General features: G+C 38.3%; 1 protein-coding gene across 1 annotated transcript in view; it reads left to right on the forward strand.

Annotated features, from left to right (window-relative positions):
* Positions 1-19,571, forward strand: part of MAN2A1 (mannosidase alpha class 2A member 1) — a 166,665-nt gene that overhangs the window by 17,967 nt on the left and 129,127 nt on the right. Inside the window, exons 2-3 of the mRNA XM_003981174.6 lie at positions 7,059-7,316; positions 9,655-9,799. Of these exons, the coding sequence (XP_003981223.4) occupies positions 7,059-7,316; positions 9,655-9,799 (403 nt within the window). The remainder of the gene's footprint in view (positions 1-7,058; positions 7,317-9,654; positions 9,800-19,571) is intronic.

The raw sequence follows: 19,571 nt of genomic DNA on the forward strand, positions 1-19,571 counted from the left end.
AGAGAGCAAGCGAACAAGCAGGGGAGGGACAGAGAGAAAGAGAGAGGGGGGGGAGAGAGAGAGAGGGAGAGAATCCCATGCAGGTTCCGAACTGTCAGCTCAGAGCCCGATGCAGGGCTCGAACTCACTAGCCTTGAGATCGTGAACTGAGCCAAAATCAAAGAGTCTGACACTTAACCGACTGAGCCACCCAAGTGCCCCTGGAGTCTGTTCTTAATCACAGTTGTGCCCTGGAAAGTTGTACCCTTCAAAGTGATTTTACAAAGCCATACTTTTATTGTAGCAACAACAGAAGTAATGTCTTCTTGAGTACCTGCTTCTTGGCAGGCCCTGTGCTAAGTTCTTTTGTAACCGTTCCAAGCAGTAGGTATTAGCACTTTTTTTCCCCATAAGGAAACTGAGGCCCAGAAAAATTAAGTTATTTTCTGAAGGTCACAGTGCTAGTGTACCAAAGCTGTTGTTGGAACCCACATCATCTGACCCAGTGCCCATGTGCTTAACCATTCACCTAAACTGCCTTTATTAGCTAAAAGGAGTCATTAAAAATAAAGGTAATCATTATTTGCAGTTACTTAAAAATAAAAATGTGGTGAAGTATAATATCCTAGAGCATGAGATGGAAGAATCTGGTACAAGGATAATTAGAAGAATTAATACCCAGTTAAGCAGATTATCAAAAGATGCATGTTTATGAATTTATGTTACCCTCTAGTTTAGGGGTGATTTGGCAAGTGGATTATTTTTGGCTTGTTTATCTTAGATATTGCAGTGACATGTGTGAAGTCAGAGACATCGGCCCCCAACCTGGCTGAACACCAGAATCACCTGTGGAACATAAACACTGCAGTTTCTGAGACTCTTCCCAAGATTCCAGGGTGGATTCCTTGGTTTTGTAATTTTGAGCAGTCTTTCAGATGCTTCTGATGGTTATTGTTAGAGCCTTTTACCCAGTCACATTTACTGCATGGTGGGCACATTTAGTGATGGAATCCAGGTCCAGAAATATCTTGATGTGATGGAGTAATATACTGAATCTAACAAAATCCAACAATACAGAGGAAAAGAAAGCATGAATGATAGGTGGTATGGAGCTAGAGTTTCAGACTTACAAACACATACATTTTGGAGTGAAGTGTTGTTTCTTTTGAATGCCGCCTTTGGTGACATTGGTGGTTATCTTATAAACGTGTAATACTGTTTCCTCTATAGGTCTCTGAACTAGAAACTTGATTTGGTTGAGTGAAGATTTTCTGTCACTATCATGGTAGGAAGAATTTCAGAATCACCTTGGGTTCTTTTATCAGACTCTTTCCCTCCCCCACATCAGTTGAAAGTCAGAGCCCATTGAGCCATGCTTGCTAATGGTAGTGAAAGTTGAAAAATTGTGGTTGGACTGTACAAAATCCATAATCTCTGTTTGCCCTAGAGGAGGAGTCACATATTTTACCCTACTCACAAAGTCATGATTGTCACTGTGGCCAAACATGGCTCAATTTCTATATTATTTCCCTCTTAGTTGATGAAGATCACCCTATAATTGAGGACGTTTACTTCTCATTCTTACCTATGTTTTGGGTCACAGTGAAGATTTTTGTTGATTTACTTCTTAAAAAATGTTAGTGTTTCATTTTTATTCATATTATTTTTGGTATGAACTGTGCCAAAAAATGACATTTAATACTTCCTTATCTTAGAGAAAAAGTTGCACACAGTTTCCCCCGCCCCTAGTAAATATTTGCAGTTCTTTTGTGCATCAGGCATTGTGCTAGGCATCAGGGTATGGTGATGAATAACAATAGCTGTGGTGCCTGTTCTCAAGATAAATATTTATTTAGTGATGAAGATGGGGAAATAAATAGTACATGAATAAAATAGGTAAAAGATGTAATACGACAAAAAATAAGTTGACATAATACAGAATCACCTGAGAAGGCTTATTTATTTATTTATTTATTTATTTATTTATTTATTTATTGAAATGTTTATTTATTTTGAGAGAGGGAGGGAGAGACAGAGAGAATCCCAAGCAGGCTCTGCACTGCTCAGTCCCACAAACCTTGAGATTATAACCTGAACTGAAATCAAGAGTCTGACGCTTAACTGACGGAGCCACCCAAGTACCCCTGAGAAGGCCTGTTTTATACAGGATGGCTGGGGAAGGCTATGCTGAGGGGACATTTCAGGTGAGATCTGAAGTACTCTATAAAGGAAGAACGTGTATGAAGGTCTCGAGATGGGTTGAAGAGGACCTGGCTTAGAACTGAAAAGAGATGAGGGTGAAGCTAAATTGGGGGAGGGGGGATAGTTGGATACAGGTCCTTACTGATGGTAGTGTAAGTGCAGTGAGAAACTAGCTCTGGATTGCATTGTAAGAAAGATACAATGCGGCTGCATAGGTCATGGTTGAAGGATGTAAGTCTAGGATTGGGAAATTAGTTAAGAGGCTGCTGTGTACGAGACAGGAGAGATTGTCGGAGGATTGGATCAGCATGGTTGCAGTTGAGAGGGAGAGACGTGGAGTGATTCAACAGCTATTGTAGAGGTAGTAAGGAAAGAGCTTGCAGGTAGACTGGATTTGTGAGCGGGGTGAGGAAGGAGGAAGAATCCGTTACGCCACCAAGATTTGGGGAGTGACTAACTAGGTGGACATTAGAGCTACTTACTGAAGATCTGAAGATGCAGAAGGCTTATTTGGGAGGGTTCTTTGGGGCATAAGTTTGAAACCCAAGTGGAGGAACGGAAGTGGAGGAATGGAGTAGTCATTTGGGTGTATGGGTTTGTTTTCCAGAGAAGAGGCTTCAGTTAGAGATAGAAATGTAGATGAGACATCAGTACAAATGATGGAATTTAAACCATGGAGTGTATGAGATAGTTTAAGATAGTATAGAGACTGCAGAGGTCCCAGAAATTAACCTTAAGGCCCTTCATCATGTAGTTACTGGGGAGAGAAGGAGACTGATAAACCAGAGGCAGAAGGAAACCTAGAGCATGCTGGGCTGAGAGTAGGTGCAGAAAACGTCGCCAGGAGGAAGAAGTGGTCTAGTGTGCTAGATGCTCCTCAAGATGATGAGTCAGGTGAGCACAGCGTGTGCTTATCATGACTGACTCCATGGAAGTCTTTGGGGCCTGTTCAGGGGCAGTTTGGGTGGAGTGGTATGCACAGGCTGAATACAGCGGGCAGATGAGAGAATAGGAATTTATAAGGAATGTATATAGTGAGTACCGACTGTTGATAACCTCTGTATGTCTCTGAAGGCGCTGGGGCCCTGGAAGGGGATTGTGGGGCTAAGGGAAGCACTGGAGTTTGATTTGGTGTTTTAGACAGGATATCATGCTAAGTTGAACCCTAGGAAATTGGTGAACTGTACTATATTTGATTTATGAGAATGGCAAATTTCATATAGTTTGACCTAATGTTACATGTTATACTACTGAGAATGAGTTACTTTTGAAAAGGGAGTTTGATGAAGCAGTGTTGAGAGAGTTTTAACCAAAAGAGTACAGCCTTTGAGCTGTTGAGAGAGATGGGTTTGGAGCTCCCCAGTCAAGTGTTGGCCTTTGAAGCGGGGAGGGGGAAGGCACACATTTTTTCCACTGTAACAGGAAGGAAGATGCTGATGTACAGATTCAGCCGAGTTTCAGTGATCATCGTGATGCCGATCCTGGCAGCTAGTGTTTACCCGGGGCCAGTAATTGAGGAACAAGCTTTCAGATTTGGCTGTAGGTGCACATTGATTGATTTGTTCATAGGACTGAGTGGCTACTGATCCTGTTTTGCCTTGTAGTAGGCTCTAAATTTTCTCCCTCAAAAGTCATTGATATCAGTGAAATTTTTTTTTATTATTATTCAGTTTTTCCCTTTCATCAAAAGCAGAGTACATCAAATAGCATGACCTCCTTCTCCACTCATCAGCAGTAAAACACCATGGGCCTCCCTATAGAACTGATTAGCAAATCAAAGAATAAAGTGTTTTTCTCACAAGTGATTTTCTTACCCTACAGAAAATTGTCTTTTTCAGTATTGCTATCAGTATTCTTTGACTTGTCAGAATAATTGAAACGATACCTGTGATTTCTGTTACTTCAATGCAGACTACAAGTGCATCCTTTTAAGGTCATACTACTCTTCTTCTGTCTTGTGTACAAGAATTTGCTTATGAGGTATGTATATTTCAAGAATTTCAGCTGTCCTGAGGGAGGTTTTATTTCACTGCATAATATAGTTTTAAAAAAATGATTTTCATTAGACCATTCTGCTGACATATCCTCAGGCCACAATTTTCTCCATGGACTTATTAATTCAGTACAGAATTCCAGGTACTGATCATTAATTGTATCTTAAAAACTACAATGAGATCGAAGTCGTCTTTAGTGCCTTCAGGATTATTTTTCATGAAACATCTACCTCCTGTAATATTTATTTTGAATAATATGCTCATCCATGGGTTATGGGACTAGAGTCATTGTAGGAATATTCCCAGATGTGTGTGCTTGTTTCTCAGTGTGTGCTTGTTGAGCTCTAGGCAGCTTTGCCTTGTGCATGGCTCCAAAATTATCTTTTCCTGAAAGTGCAGGTAGGTCTGGAGAAATGCAGACACTGTATTAATTTATACACTGTAATTGTCCGATAAAACATGCTGCATCTTTAAAAGCTCTAGGGTGGTGGTATTTTAGACAAAAGTTTTATTTTATGGATGAGGGTAGCTTTACTAGAGGCAAGATAAGCCAACATGTTCTAATTCTGCTTGGAATCAGGAACTCGATTTACTGTTGTTACCTGCTGTGGTAGAAATTGCAAGCATCCCTGACATAGACTTGTATCTTCAGTATTGGAAATATTCAACAGAATTCATCAGCAGTGATTTCAAAAAGCTGCAGTCTCTGATGTTTTGATAATAAGTGAAGAAAAGTTTTCCTGTTATTTCAGACAGCCTTTGATAGCATGTCATTTTATGAAAATATACACAGATTAGTCTGTTGCATACCTGATTCAAATGTTTTTAGCTTCTTTGGGTGAACTTTGGGTTATGCCAAGCTTCTTTGGGTGAACTTTGGGGGACTCCCTTTGGCCTTTCTACTGAGAACCACTGTCCATCCATATGTGCTGATAAAGAAGGGTTTGTAGTATGATAGTGCTCAATGGGTTTGCTGACCTGGAATCTAACTGGTTCAGCCAGCTTCTCTTTGAGCCCTGAACTAGTGTTGTACTGATCCATCACATTTCCTTTGCTTTGCCATTTCTAGTCGTGACCTGCTGCGTATTCTTTCTCTTGCTTTTCCGTAGACGAAATGGGGCTTGTCTTACAGGGTGAGTTCTGTGCTAAAACCTTGTACTTCCTCCTTCTATATATGCTGATGAACAGGTTTCAAAGTTCTACCTCTTAGAAATAGCCCACCACCCCAGCGGTGACAGTTTTGACATGCATGGGCTTTTTCTGTCACGTGCCTCTAAATAGACCTGGGAGAGCATCTTTCAGGTCTAAGGAGACTATCTTTTGCTCTTCCACCTCCCTCCTCCCCACAAAGACAATGTGCTGCTGATTTGCTTCTAATTTTGGCTATTTCTTTTCTCATTCCAAAATATTTTCTCTAGTCCCTTCAGACGTCTTTCAGTTTACACAGTTTGCTGCAGTGGCCTTCCCTTGGAAGACTCCAGTCTGCTGACCTCTCTTCTCCCCTTGTTGAAGTGGCCACTAACCTGGAAGTAGAATCCTTTTCTTCTCCTGGCTTCCCTATCAAACAGTCAACAACTATTCATAACAGACTAAAGTAGAATTTAAATACCCATAATCAGTTTTTATCATCTCGATTATGTATTTTTTTTCAAAAAGGGATGGTATCAAATTACTATTTTTTATCCATGCTTTTTAAAGTGGTTTTTCTCCATTGTATCTCCTGAAAACACCTTCTCATATATTTTAATTTTTAAAGAATTTATATTTCTGTATTTTCAGGGACTGAGAACATCTTCATGATATAGATGTACCATTTGACCAGTTCCTTACCTTTGGACGTTTAGGTGTTTTCCCTTTTCCCTCCCTCCTTCTTTCTGTCTTCCTATTATTTACTGGTGATAGAACTTTTGTTTTTGGGTGTCCAGAGTTGTTTTTCACTATGTATATAGTTATGTTTATTAAACCCTAGCACGGACTTTTTGAGTAGTCTCTTGCTAGTTACAGTGTCACTTTGTGTTAAGGTAAGGACTCCTATCTTACCTATATCTGTCTCCCCAGTGTAGCATTATGCCTGGTACAGTAGGTGTAAAGAATTCTTGTTGAGTTCTAGAAATATAAGGGCCATGTGACAAATATTTAAGTATCTCCTGTTTATTTGAGATTCCAGAGATAGGAGTGAACAAGACAAAGATTGTCCTTGCTCTCATAAGCTGAGATATTATTCTGTATAACAAGGTTTATGTTGTAAGGACTACAAGCCTCTTAATGTGAGGATCACTTAAAAAATCATAAAGTCACACAGTATGGTAGGAGAGTCCAAATGACCTACAGTATGATTACTTGGGGGACCTGCATTCCAGGTTTTTTCATGCATATGGCTAATTAAGAGTTGAGTAACTGATTTTCCTGTAGATGATATTTCTTATCTAGGATTGTCCACAAGGGTTGCCAATTATGATGGAATGATTTTTTTCAGGTTCACGCTTTTTGACCCTTTCAAGTGACTAAAATCAATTATACTTAAATTTAAAATTTCATACCTGAACATAGTATGTGGTTCTTAGGTATTATAAAGAACTCAAAGATCTTTTAGGGCTGGGTTTGGGGCAGTAGGAAGTATATCCCTAAATATTTTTGGTCTTTCTGTTGCACATTTTAAAATATGATTAAGCAAAGATTGAAGCCATGGAGATTTTCTGCTGTAAGTCGGTGTTTCAACACTGCCAGCCATTCACGCTCTTTGTGATCCCACTTACAGAAGTGGAAAGTGATGGGTGAGTAGCTGCACTCTTGGGCAGGCACATAATTTTTTTAAAAAATGTGTGTGCCTCAGCAGAGCTATATTAGAGTTTCCTATAGCTGCCTTTTTCTTTTTTATTGTAGGGCCAGCTCTCAATGTTGCAAGAAAAAATAGACCATTTGGAGCGTTTGCTAGCTGAGAATAATGAGATCATCTCAAATATTAGAGACTCGGTCATCAATTTGAGTGAATCTGTGGAGGATGGTCCAAAAAGTTCACAAGGCAATTTCAGCCAAGGTGCTGGCTTACCTCTTCTGCCGTCAAAACAGCTGTCCCTCATAGTGGACCCTGAAGACTGTTCATTCGCTTTACAAGGTGGAAGTAGGCATTCAGATGTGCAGGTAATGTATGCATTCATTAATAATCATTGGGCTTCTTTGTCTTTTACTTTCTTTTTTTGATCTGGTGTCTGTTTTAACTTAGTTGCTTAAACTGTCTGGAGTTTAGTTTGTATTTTTGTAAACTGGCTTGATTATTCACCTGATCATTAATGTTCTTTTTAGTGATAAAATTCTGTAATTCTGTGTTTCCTCCAATTTTTTTTTATTATTTTATGCGTTGTGGCCTTTTTGTATGTTTTTTAGGTCTTTCTCTAGTAGATGAAGTTTAGAGGTTTAAATTTGGTCAAAGAGATTTTCTCATCTTCCTATAAAGAGTACAAGAAAAGCTATATTCTTACTATGTCTCTGTTATACACTATAGGTTTCACACAGTGTAGGGTTAGATTCCTTTTGCTAACTATCTCTTTGTGAAAGAGGGAAGGGAAATACTGTAGAGCTGTGCTGTTCAGAATGGAAGCCACTGTCCACAGGTGACTACTGAGCATGTGAAATGTGGCTAGTTTGAAGTGAGATGTGCTCTAAGTGTTGAGACTTTCTACAAAAACAAAGGTAAAGTGTTCATTTTTATATTGATTATATGTTGAGAAAATAATATTATGAATACATTGGGTTAAATAAAATATATCAATAAAATTAATTTCACTTAATTTTATCAGAAAATTTAAAATTATGGATTTGGCTTGCATTCTGCTTCTCTTGGATAGCATTCTGGAGGGTAGTGGAGTTGTAAACCAGGATATAAGAAAGGACTTCTACTTTTCTTAAATTTAGGGTGTGTCACATAAGCTCTGTTCTGCAAATTAGCAGAGTTGTGTTTAACCTGTACCTTAGACCTGAAGCTGGAACTTGGTGATGGGACCCTGAAGGGTGAATATTTTACAGCTGGACAAAATGGGTTGGCTCTGGCCTTGCTTCAGAGTAGATGTTTTCACTAACTTCTGGGGACAGAAAACATGTTATTTTCTTGAGGCCATGGCTCACAGGCCAGTCCGTAAGCTGGAGACAGGGGAGTTTTCCAGGCCTTGTGCCTATAATCTTATCAGCTAGTGCGTAGCCAAGTTCAGACAGTATCAGGATTCTGTGCTTTAAAAGTGTATCTATTTTTGTGACTCTTGGCTTTGTTTAGGTTTTAAATAAGTACCTCTTAAAGGAGAACCACAGAACTTTCTTTGGAGGTGGGGTATTAAATCTGGGCTGGACAGAAACAGCCCTGTTGCAGAACAACCATCGAAGGCATGCAGAGCAAGGCAGTGGGGAATCAGGAGAGCTGCAGGGCCGGAGAAAGGACCAGAAGGAATAACAGAGACTACTAACACATCCTCCTTCCCAGCTGGTTTTCAAAGATTTATTGACTCATCCTTGGGAGTGTTATATTTATTAAAGTCATAAATTCTGAAGTGAGAGAGATGTTACTATCTTAAAATACTTTGTATTCACTTTTTATATAATTTGTTCGATATCTTCAAATTTTTTGTAACCCACTTATATATTAGGATATAATTTTTTACATAATTTAAATTTTGCCACAGTCGCTTGTGTTCTTTGTCCCATTTAGTATTAGAGGGAATATTAGAGAGAGTATTAGAGGGAAAAATACAAGGTTTTAAGGTTTTGTGGGGGGTTTTTTGGCAGTATTTTTTCCTTTGTGTCCAAATAGGTTATTACCCAGGACTACTACATTGGAAGCTTAAGACGACATTTGAGCATTAAGAAACTGAGTCTTAATTTTAAAAATTCTTCCATTTTTAAATGATTATGCCTTGTTGACTCAGTTGTAGTTTTATTTTTAGAATAAAAAGGGCAAACAGAACATATGCTAAATGAAGGCATAGCTGTAGATGCATTTCCATTCTGATACATGTTTTAAAATATATGAGATTAATTGTAAAATAAAGACAACTCAGAGTAAAAAGTAATTATCCAGTGTTGTATTTGAAAATGCTGAAATATTTGCTCATAGTCACATTTCATCAGAAATTGTTTGCTTGCTGTTTAGTTCCTATTAATTTCTACTAGATTGTAGTAGAAGTAAAACAGGGCAAGAAGGAATTGAATGGAATTATTTTTCATTAGAAGCAGATGGGGGCGGGGATTATTTATCAGGATAGTTAAGTAACACGGTAGCATTTTAAGAATTTGAATGGTAATTAAATGTTTTCTGCCTTAAACTCTTCAGTTAATGTCTGCAGAAATAGCTTTATCTAGTAAAGTGCATACACACAGTACAGCAATGAATAGCTTTGAGCAAATATTTTCCAACATTAACTTTAAATTAAAAATGGTAATACACGGTTAAATTTACTTTTTTTCCCCTTTATTGTGTCTTTTATATTTTTAGATGTTGGATGTTTACAGTCTGATTCCTTTTGACAACCCAGATGGTGGAGTTTGGAAACAAGGATTTGACATTAGCTATGTGTTTAATGAATGGGATTCTAAGCCCCTTCAAGTCTTTGTGGTGCCTCATTCCCATAATGACCCAGGTAAAATTTACACTTCAAAAAAACTACAGGTTATTAAGCCCATATAGGCACAGAGTATTTTAATGAGAATGTGGTAGACCTAATTTCTCACATTTTTGAGACAGTATTTGCTGACTTGTGACAGCAACATATTCCATTTATATGTCTTGTATTTTGAGTTTTTTATCAGTTTGTGTGCCATTCACAGATAGGACTTCTGCAATATGAAATAGTAATAAACACAAGAAGGTCTTAGTTTGGGGGTTGAAAAGTTGCACTCACTTAAGGGGCTGATTGTTCATTTTAGTTACTTTTCTCTAAAATATTGCATGAGAGAATTATTTTGTGTTCATAAACTCTACATTACAAAATGCAGAGTGTTTATGGGAACATTTGAATCTTCCAAATGGAGAAGCAAAATGTAAAGTGGTTAAGAGCCTTGGTCAGGCAGATGTGAGTGTGGAGTCCCAACCCCATCAGTGTGAGACAACTTTAGGCAAGTTACTTAATATTAAAGTAAGTTTTTTCCTAATAGAATCAAGTTAAAGTGTCTGCTTCATAGGATGAGATGTTAAGGCGTGATGCATGGCCCAAAAGTAACTGCTGTCGTTATCATTGTTATTATTTCATTTGACAACTTTTGTTACTTATTGGTGCCACAGATTTTTCCCTCCAAGGTAAGGGAAAATTGCTAAAATTACAGTGGGAAATATGATTCGATGTATATATTTGTGAGTGTGAGTACACTGGCACAGAAGAAATACTTAATGAATTCCACTGCAGGAATTTTTTTTTGGGGGGGAATGCACTTCCAAAGACTTCTTCCGAAGGACTTACTTAGGCTTCTATTTGTTACTTTTCTCAGCTTCTCCATTTCATCATTACTATCAGAGGCACCATTATTCACCTGTACTTTGAAGTTTTTTCTTTATTCCCACATTCATTTATCTCCGACTTACATTCTTTCCCACTGGTTTATTGGCATGTATTCCTTTCTTTCTGTTGCTAAGACAGTAGAACTTGTTACTCTATGTCTGGAAGTGTGATTTGGTGAAGTGTGTGTACAGGTGGGTGCAGGCACATGTGCTGCTTTTTTTGGGTGTGTGAGGTACACAGGGAGAGAGTTTGGATGCTGAAATGTTTGAATTTCCATAATACTTCAGTGTTTTTTATGCAGAGAGGTATGAAAGAGAGGAAATTAGTATTATTCTGGAAATTTGTGTTGAGCAGTTGCTGCACTAGCTTCTGACTTGGTTTCTCTTTGGTCTTAATGACTTTACCTTTTCCTACAAATACCTTTCAGCCTTATTAACCTTTCCTCTTAAATGTTTTGCATCATTTTCCTCCTTCGTCTTAGCCTGTCCCTTCAAATCCAAGTTCCGATGGCTGGGCATCATGGAAAGACTGCAGGGGTCTGGAACCTGGCAGAATGAGGCCCGCATCCCGGTTCTGCCATATACTTGCCCCCATGTCCCTGGGGGCACATTTGTGTATCTGTAAAATGCAGATCATATGGTTGGAGTAGCATCTTAAAGCAGGAGTTAGTTATCAAGTAAATACAAAAGGTGATGAAAATCACATCTAATTATAAATCTCATTCACTCTGAAACATTCCCTTATTCAGTGAAACAGTGGCAGAGCCACTGTAGTATTTAAATTGTTCTCTCCTTTTTTCTGTGCCAACCATCTGCAGTTTTGTTCTTGTCACTTAATTTGTTTTTAAGTGTTTATGTATTTATTTTGGGAGAGAGAGAGGGCACCTGAGTGGGGGAGGGGCAGGAAGAGGGAGAGAGAGTCTCAAGTAGGCTCCACACCATCAGCACAGAGCCCAATGTGGCGTTCCATCCCACAAACCATGAGATCATGACCTGAGCCCAAGTCAAGGGTCAGACGCTCAACCGTCTGAGCCACCCAGGTGCCCCTGTTCCTGTCACTTAATTGGGTGTGTGATGTGATTCCATTGTGTCCAATTTCTTATAGGTTTATACATACACTTTGTGCTATGTCTTGTGAGCCCTCGTGTGAATCCATTTCTCCTGTTTTTTAGATTTTTAAAGACTTTTTTTTCCTTTTTCCCCTTTTCTGCCATCCTCACTTTCCACCAATCTCATTTCTTGTAATTCTATAACATGCGCACTTAACTGTAGTAATAAAATTTGTAGTTTATCAGGCAGTCTGCCGAATGTTTTATTAACATCTGATGCTCACAATAACCCTTGGAGATCAGTGTCACTATTCATGAGGAAGATGTTACCAAGTTTACGGTGGCAGGAAGTGGCCCCACAAGAATGCCTTATTAGTTTACCTGGATCTCCCACTTGAGTATACTCGAGAGTCAGAGTACATGTGCCTCCTGTTACAGTCGTCCTCATTGCCTAGCCTGCCACTTGACATACAGTAACCGGTAAATATACATAAGGCCTTCTCCACCTGTCTCTGTGTGCCTCCTTAGCTTCTTGAACTTTGGATGCACACCTGTACATAGGCACAGATGTAAACATTTGTAGCACTTCTGCATCGTCTCTACTCTAGAATGTAAACTCCATGAGGGCTCGCGCTTTGTGTTATAACCACCAGGCACTAACTCCCAGAATAGTAAGCGGCACATAGTACTGACTCATTCAGTTAAATAAGCTAAATGAGCCAGGGCATCTGACTCTGCAGCTTCAGATGAAGCATTTGACCTTGACATGTGGTTTTATCTTCCCTCCTTCCCTTCTTCCTGTTGTCTTATTTTTATTCCTTAAAAAAATGTTTAAAATATGCTTTGTAATTTTAAATACAAACACCAGATGATATTAAGCTCTTCAAGGGCAGGGATTGCCTGCGCCTTTTAGATTCTGTTTTGTTTCCCTCAGCAGTGCGTTGAGCAGTGCCCGGTGTGGTTCATGTGTTGTTCTGTGGGGAGACATCCCTAATAACTGGTCCTGACTGCAATAGAGGAATCTGTCTCTTGGTATCTTAGCAACCACAATTGAATCTTTTTGTCTTAGTAAAAGATGTTAATGACCCTTACCCTCAGGCCCTCCTCCACTTGAGGAAAAAATAATGGTCAGACACAGACCTTTTAAAACTACAGGGAATTTTTTCTTTTCTTTTCTTTTCTTTTCTTTTCTTTTCTTTTCTTTTCTTTTTTTTTACTATAAAGTAAAATGCTAGAGAATAGAACCCACTGACTTTTTAAATAATTTTCACCGCTCCGGGGTGCCTGGGTGGCTCAATTGGTTAAGTGTCCGACTTCAGCCCAGGTCACGATCTCATGGTTCATGAGTTCCAGCCCCGCGTTGGGCTTTGTGCTGACAGCTCAGAGCCTGGAGTCCGCTTTGGATTCTGTGTCTCCCTCTCTCTTCCTCCCCTGCTTGCATTCCATGTCTCTCTCTCTCTCTCTCTCTCTCTCAAAAAAAAGATTTAAAAAAATAAAAAAAATTTCACCACTCCTTAACAAAAGTAGAATTTAGGTAAACTAAATTGTTCTGTGACAAGCCAAATCATTCAGATCATGAAGAACCACACTTTCAGTTGAGGAATAGAGAGAAGTATGTGCACAAACATTCCAAGTCCAAATGTGACTCTGTAGCAGGAAATCTTTGTGGAATACGCCTAAATGAATGTGCAATTAGGCGGTTTACTTTCTAAATGAGATTTATAGAGACTTGTTTGCATTTTCTACAGCAACAATTTAAAACTTTAGCTCGGTAGTTTGTTTCATTGGTGGAGTTTTGTCTGTTGGGGATAGAAATACTGAAATAGATTTTTAAAAGATTCCTGTATTTTCCCTAACTTTAAGAATTATGTTAAAGAAAAAGAATTATGTTGTTGTGTTTTTATATATGTAGATATTTTTCTTTTTTGGACCATGTTCTGACATCTCATAAGACAGATAAATTTCAAATTATGTTTATATTTTAATAAATTTCTAATTATGTCTTCTTCCAGCCCATGAGGGCATGTAACAGTTGTCATATATTTTATATGGTTTACATGAGTTAAAACAAAATTGGAAGGGAATTGTTAAGTCAGTGCTGATAACTTTGTCCTGTTACGCTTTTAAAAAGTTTTGAATCACAGACCATGAAATTAAATGTTAGTTGATTGATACATGTTCATGTTATATTTAATAAGCTGATTAAAACACAATTACAGCACCTTTGTATCTACAATCTTAATTCTTTGCTTCCCACTACTTAAACTGCTGAAATGTTTAGTTAATTTTCCTTCAAAGAAATCGCAGTGTGTAGAGAGAAGATAAGGTGTACTAAATGGAAAGTTGGACAGCATATTGTTAGTTAAGCAGTTTGTAAAATGAACATTAGAAAATAATCCCCCATGTGGTCTGACTCCAAATAGAAGGGAGACCTAGGTACAAGAGTCACACTGGAAAATAATTTTCTTTTGTGCATTTGCAGTTCTTTTACAGAGTTTTTATTGATTCAAATGAGTGAGTAGAATTTTTTGACTTTCTTTTGTGGCAAATTGAAAAACAGAATTTTGCATTTAGTACTGTATTATAATTTGAAATGAGTTTATGTCCTATTATTCTTAAAAAGCAAAAGAACAAAAACATGGGGAAATCACTGTGTAATGTTATTTTTAAAGCTTCTCTATTATTCTTAACAAATATTCTTAACAAAATATTGTTAAGAACAGTCATAAGAGAAGAGCTGTGGTCCCCCCACAGTTGGGTAATGCCCGGGTGGGCGAAAGCAGGGGGGACTTGGAACTCTGGCTTCCAAAGGAACCTGCTGAATAGAAGGAGATGGTGAGGAGAGGGGAAGTTTGTTTGTGGACAGTTTGGGGAGTCCTTTGTTCTGGTTAAGTGATTGAGAGATGAAGTGAATTCTTTGGTTTTGGCTACTGTGGTGGGAAATTTGAATTTCTGGAGCTAAGATAGTATGAGGAAGAACGGAGTGAGAACTGGTATTCATTGTGTATCTTACATTAGTTTGTGTAACACATTCTGCAACCCTCAACACCAGTAAATCACACGTCATTTACCAGGTGAGGACAGTGAGACTAAGCAGGTATACTAATTTGTTCAAGATCCGTCAGTGAGATATTGGCACAGGATGGCAATTAAAGCTCAGATTTGCCTGATTCTGAGGTCTATGCTCTTTCCATTTACTATGCTGCCTCTCAAGATATGGTACTTAGTTCAAGTGATTTTCTTGCTTTATGGGCATTAGCTAATTCAGCACATTTATCTGAACTTTGGGTTGTTAATAGGATTGCCAGATTTGGCTTAAAAAATGTTTACATTTCCAGTAAACAGTGGATAGTTTTTTTAGTATATATGTCTTGCAGATCTCATATGGGATTCACTTATAGTAAACATTTATTCATTATTTATCTGAAATTCAAATTTAACTTGGCATCCTGTATTTTATCTGGTAATCTTAATTAAGAAAATGTTGGCATTATGAGTTAAATATTTACATGGCTCTTTAGAATTATCTTTTTAAGAGATCTCTAGAGTTGGTATATTGAGGTTCTGTTTTAGAGGGGAAAAGTCCATTGGGGCTCTAACTGGACTGCATTCTTTAGGAGCACATGTATCAGGTATTACCTAGAGATGCAGGTGATTGTCACACATGTCCCCATTCTCCTATTTTGGTTACTTTTGTCTGTCTTTTGAGTCTGATGCTTCAGAGCTCACCACTGCACCAGTTATATAAATGATTGCTAATACTTATGGGACTTTACTATGTTTCAGGCACTATTCTAGGTACTTTACATGTATTAAATCCATTACTGCTCTTAGCAACTTCATGACAAAAGTCCTGTTATTACCCTCATTTCACAAATGAGAAAACTAAGGCAGAAGAGAGTCCAGGTAATGTGTTCGTGTCAGGGCTGGGCTTTAACCCAAGCCGCCTGACTCTGGAATTAGGGCTTACAACCATTACTTAATACTGTCTCTTGAAGGTAATACTTCTGAAACCCACAGGCAAAGCTTCCAGGAGGAAGGTCTTTTAAGTGTTTCCAAGCCAATGTCATCTACTTTAGTATTTTTAATGATAAAAAACATTTTATGAACTATCTTGGAAGAGTAGACACCTCACCACACTGTTCCTCATCCTTTTTTTTTTTTTTTTTTTTTTCCCCCTTCTGGTCTGTCTTTACTGAAATGGATGTCTCTGTCCTTAAATACTACTTGAGTCCATGAGATGGTGAGTGGTTTTCCTCATTGCTACATATTTTACAGTTAGAAAGTAATGTGGAAGCAGTATTTTCCAGCTTTTAAATGGTTTCTTTTAGAAACTTTGATTATATGCCCAGTATTTGCCTGCTCATAAGGCTAAATAACCTCACGTACACTAAGAGTAACTCCTCGAAGGAAGTCACTGTTACTTTTACTTCTAAGGATGTCTCTCATATTATAGACCTGTCTCATTATTTCAAACCACTGTGCTCTGTTTGGGGAAGACTTAGTAGGCCTGAAGTGTCCTGCTCCGTGTGAATTGATGATGCTCATGGATGGAATCCTTAACAAAGGAGGGAAGTAACTTTAGCACAGATTTAGAAATTATTGTGGAGGTTGATCTCATAATTTCAGGTGTCACATATCAAGGTACACAGGTCTTTTAAAGGACATTTAGAAAAGCAATAGAGTAAAGGATCACAATTGGACATTGTGCATATTACAGCTGCAGGATGAACAAAACTCCAGCTCTCCTAACAGTGATGCAGATGGTTCCTGTGGTGTGGGATAGAATTACCAGTGACAGCATCTTACACTGGCTCAAAAAGTGCTGTATATCTCAAACACCTTAGTGGAAGTGAAGCTGATATGCTTTGAAATCTATTAGATGACACTGAATCACCTGGAAAAAGGTGAGGTTATTCTGGAAACTTGAGTTCAGAAGCATTTGTAGGATTCAGCAGGTTTAGGTCTTTGGAAAACCTCAGCTTCATCTTTGACTCTCTCTACTCTGTCTTGGAAACTTCAGTCAGCTAACATATGCTCTTCATTTTGCCTCATTGGCCTCTTATTTCTATTTCCAGAATCATTTTCTAGCAGAACTTGTGCAGTGGCCTCATTTCCTGTTTGTCTTGTACACTGAAGTATATCTTTTACGCTCACAGTAGTCATTTTTGAAAACACAGAAGACGTTAACTTCCTTCACTAAGAAACAAGAATGGCTCAGAAGATTTTCAGTGGTCTGCCCCCGCTTCTGTTTGTATTTCTCACTGTACCTCCACCATGTAAGCTCCGATACAGCCACACCTGGCTGCCTTCTCCCTGAGATTGACACAGGACTTCATGGCTTAGTGTCTTTTCCATATGCTCTTGCTTCTATTTGGGATCTACCCCCTTTTCCCTCTATCCACATGATGACTATTCTAAGAATCTTCTGTCCTTCTGCTAGGAATTTATCACTTCTTTATTCCCATAGCATTTTGTTCTTATTTTTACTGTAGAATCTGTTTTCATTTATTAGCTTTTTTGCTTTGTCTTATTAGATGTTTGATTTGTGTGTGAATGGATAAACTAGAACAGGACATTAATTAAAACTCACAGTTTATTGTTTGAGTTATGATAACACCAATTAACATGGTATGCAATGTCTTAAGTGTAAGACTGGATGTTACAATCAAATATGGAAGGATTTGACAAGTGATGGAAGAAGCCTGTTGATCATTTGTTGGTAGACGATGACTTCATTACTAAAATAAAGAAGCTTTCTTGTTTTATGAATCCTCTGTACTTATTTTTAAATTAGAGAATACTATGTTAAAATGGAAGTAACATGAAGCTTAAGTTGCAGGTTTTAAATGTTTATTATCTTGTTATAATTATTTTTCATGCAAGATTTATTATCTTTTCTTAACAGTTGGTACCTGTTTAACTGAGTAGAATTAATGTAGTCATTAAAAAATAATTGTCATAGTAGTGGAAATCACAACCGTGTAACAATGATTTGAGGGGCATGACTTCTTTGGGATGCATCTTTTAAATCATCTTGAGGCTGACAGAGCCTTTTTAAATATAAGCTAGTAACTTAAAGATATTGATCAAAGATGATTAGGTTAGCAGAACAGACAGTGGCTATGTTAGAGCTAATTGTGTGTGTGTGTGTGTGGTGTCTTTTCCTTTTTGTTTCATTTCTAGTTGAAGTAATAAATTTGTATTTATACTCTATATACCCTTTTCCCCCTATTCTTTTGGCTATACATTTCACTCATCTATCATGTACTTATTCAACTCTTGATGGTGTAGTCTTCATACCAGGTGCTAGATTCATGAGAATTGACTAGTTGGGAGTTCAGGTTGTAGGTTCCCAAATTTATAGGACTTGGTGTAAAAGTATGTGGATGCCCTCAGACCCTTTGTGTAAACATTTGAAAGTTATAAATCAAACTGATACATGATAAGTAGAATAGGTCTTTTCCTCCTATCTTGAGGAATAGCACAGTTATCAGGAAGGCCACATGTGGGTTGAGATTGCTGGGGCTCCAGTTCCCCACTGGAATATGTTGAGTTTGTGTGGGAAAAGCCAGCCTGTGGGGCAGCCCAACCTCCTTGCCCAGAAATGGCCCTGTCCTAAACCAGGAGGGGCTTTGCTCACAGATGCACAGACACGCCAGCACTTTTCCCACATCCCTGCAAACTGTATCCCCCTGGCCATTGCTCAGGCTACAGAGATTACCACCTCCAGGTCAACTGTCCTTTAGAAAGACATATAGAAGGCCCCTTCTGGGCTCTAGAAACTGGCTTGGGGCTATTTGGACACATTTCTGGGTCATGGTGCTTAGGAGGGCAGGTCAAGGCGGGCTCTGGGTGGGCAGTTCTTTCTTTGCCTTGTGAAGGGGATGTGGTCAGAGGAAGAATAGGAAGATCCCTCAAGTCCAGTGCTCAGGGTGAGATACCCTTACCCAGGTCCTAAATCAGTGCTGTGTATGCCCTTGAACCAAATAAAACTAAGTGTTCCTCCAGAGGATGAAATTGCCGCAAAGTCTTCAGACTACAAAGCTAGATCAGGAGTCAAATTTCTAAAAATGGTGGTTTGTCAGCGAACAGTCACTAAGTGCTTAATTGTTCATGCACATTAAAAATAAGCAGTAGAGCTTTCAACATTACTAGGCTTTATATTATAGAAATTAAATTCTTTCAAGTTTTATTTCTTTATTTTGAGAGATAGAGCGCATGTGCACGCTCTTGTGCGTGTGCAAGTGGGTGGGGGAGGGGCAGAGAGAGAGGGGAGAGAGAATCCCAAACCTGACACAAGACTTGAACTCAGGAACGGGAGATCATGACCTGAGCCAAAGTCCAGAGTTGGCACTTAACCGACTGAACCACCCAGGTGTCCCTAGAACTTAACTTTTTTTATGATAAAATAGAGCAAATTTAGAGTTATTCATCCTTTACAGAACTTCTAATTGTGTATTCTTTGTTGCAGATATTTCCTCACTTACTTAAAAATAGTGATTAGCTGTTTTATGGGTTAGAGTGTTGTTAGAGTGGAAAACAGTAAATGGAAAGGTTTTCTGTGTGCTGTTCTAGCCCTGGTTCAATTTCCAAGTGTATTCAAGGGAAAGAAAAAGGCTGTGAATTGACCACTTAAGTAAATCAGTTTGCAACTCAATGTCCTAAGATTATTAAATCCAGAGGTAGGAATCTAATTTTATGTCACAAAAATTCATCCCATACAACTTTTCATAAAATACTATCCTTCTGATTGGTCTCCTGTTAATATACAGTTGTAGTTTTACAGTAATTTAGGGAAAGAAATAGCCAATTCAGTGTAAAAGGGAATACTTGATTACTCTATTGTATAAGAGCAATAAAAGCTAA

Source organism: Felis catus, chromosome A1 (assembly GCF_018350175.1).
Source record: "Felis catus isolate Fca126 chromosome A1, F.catus_Fca126_mat1.0, whole genome shotgun sequence".
In the NCBI taxonomy this organism is placed as follows: domain Eukaryota; kingdom Metazoa; phylum Chordata; class Mammalia; order Carnivora; family Felidae; genus Felis; species Felis catus.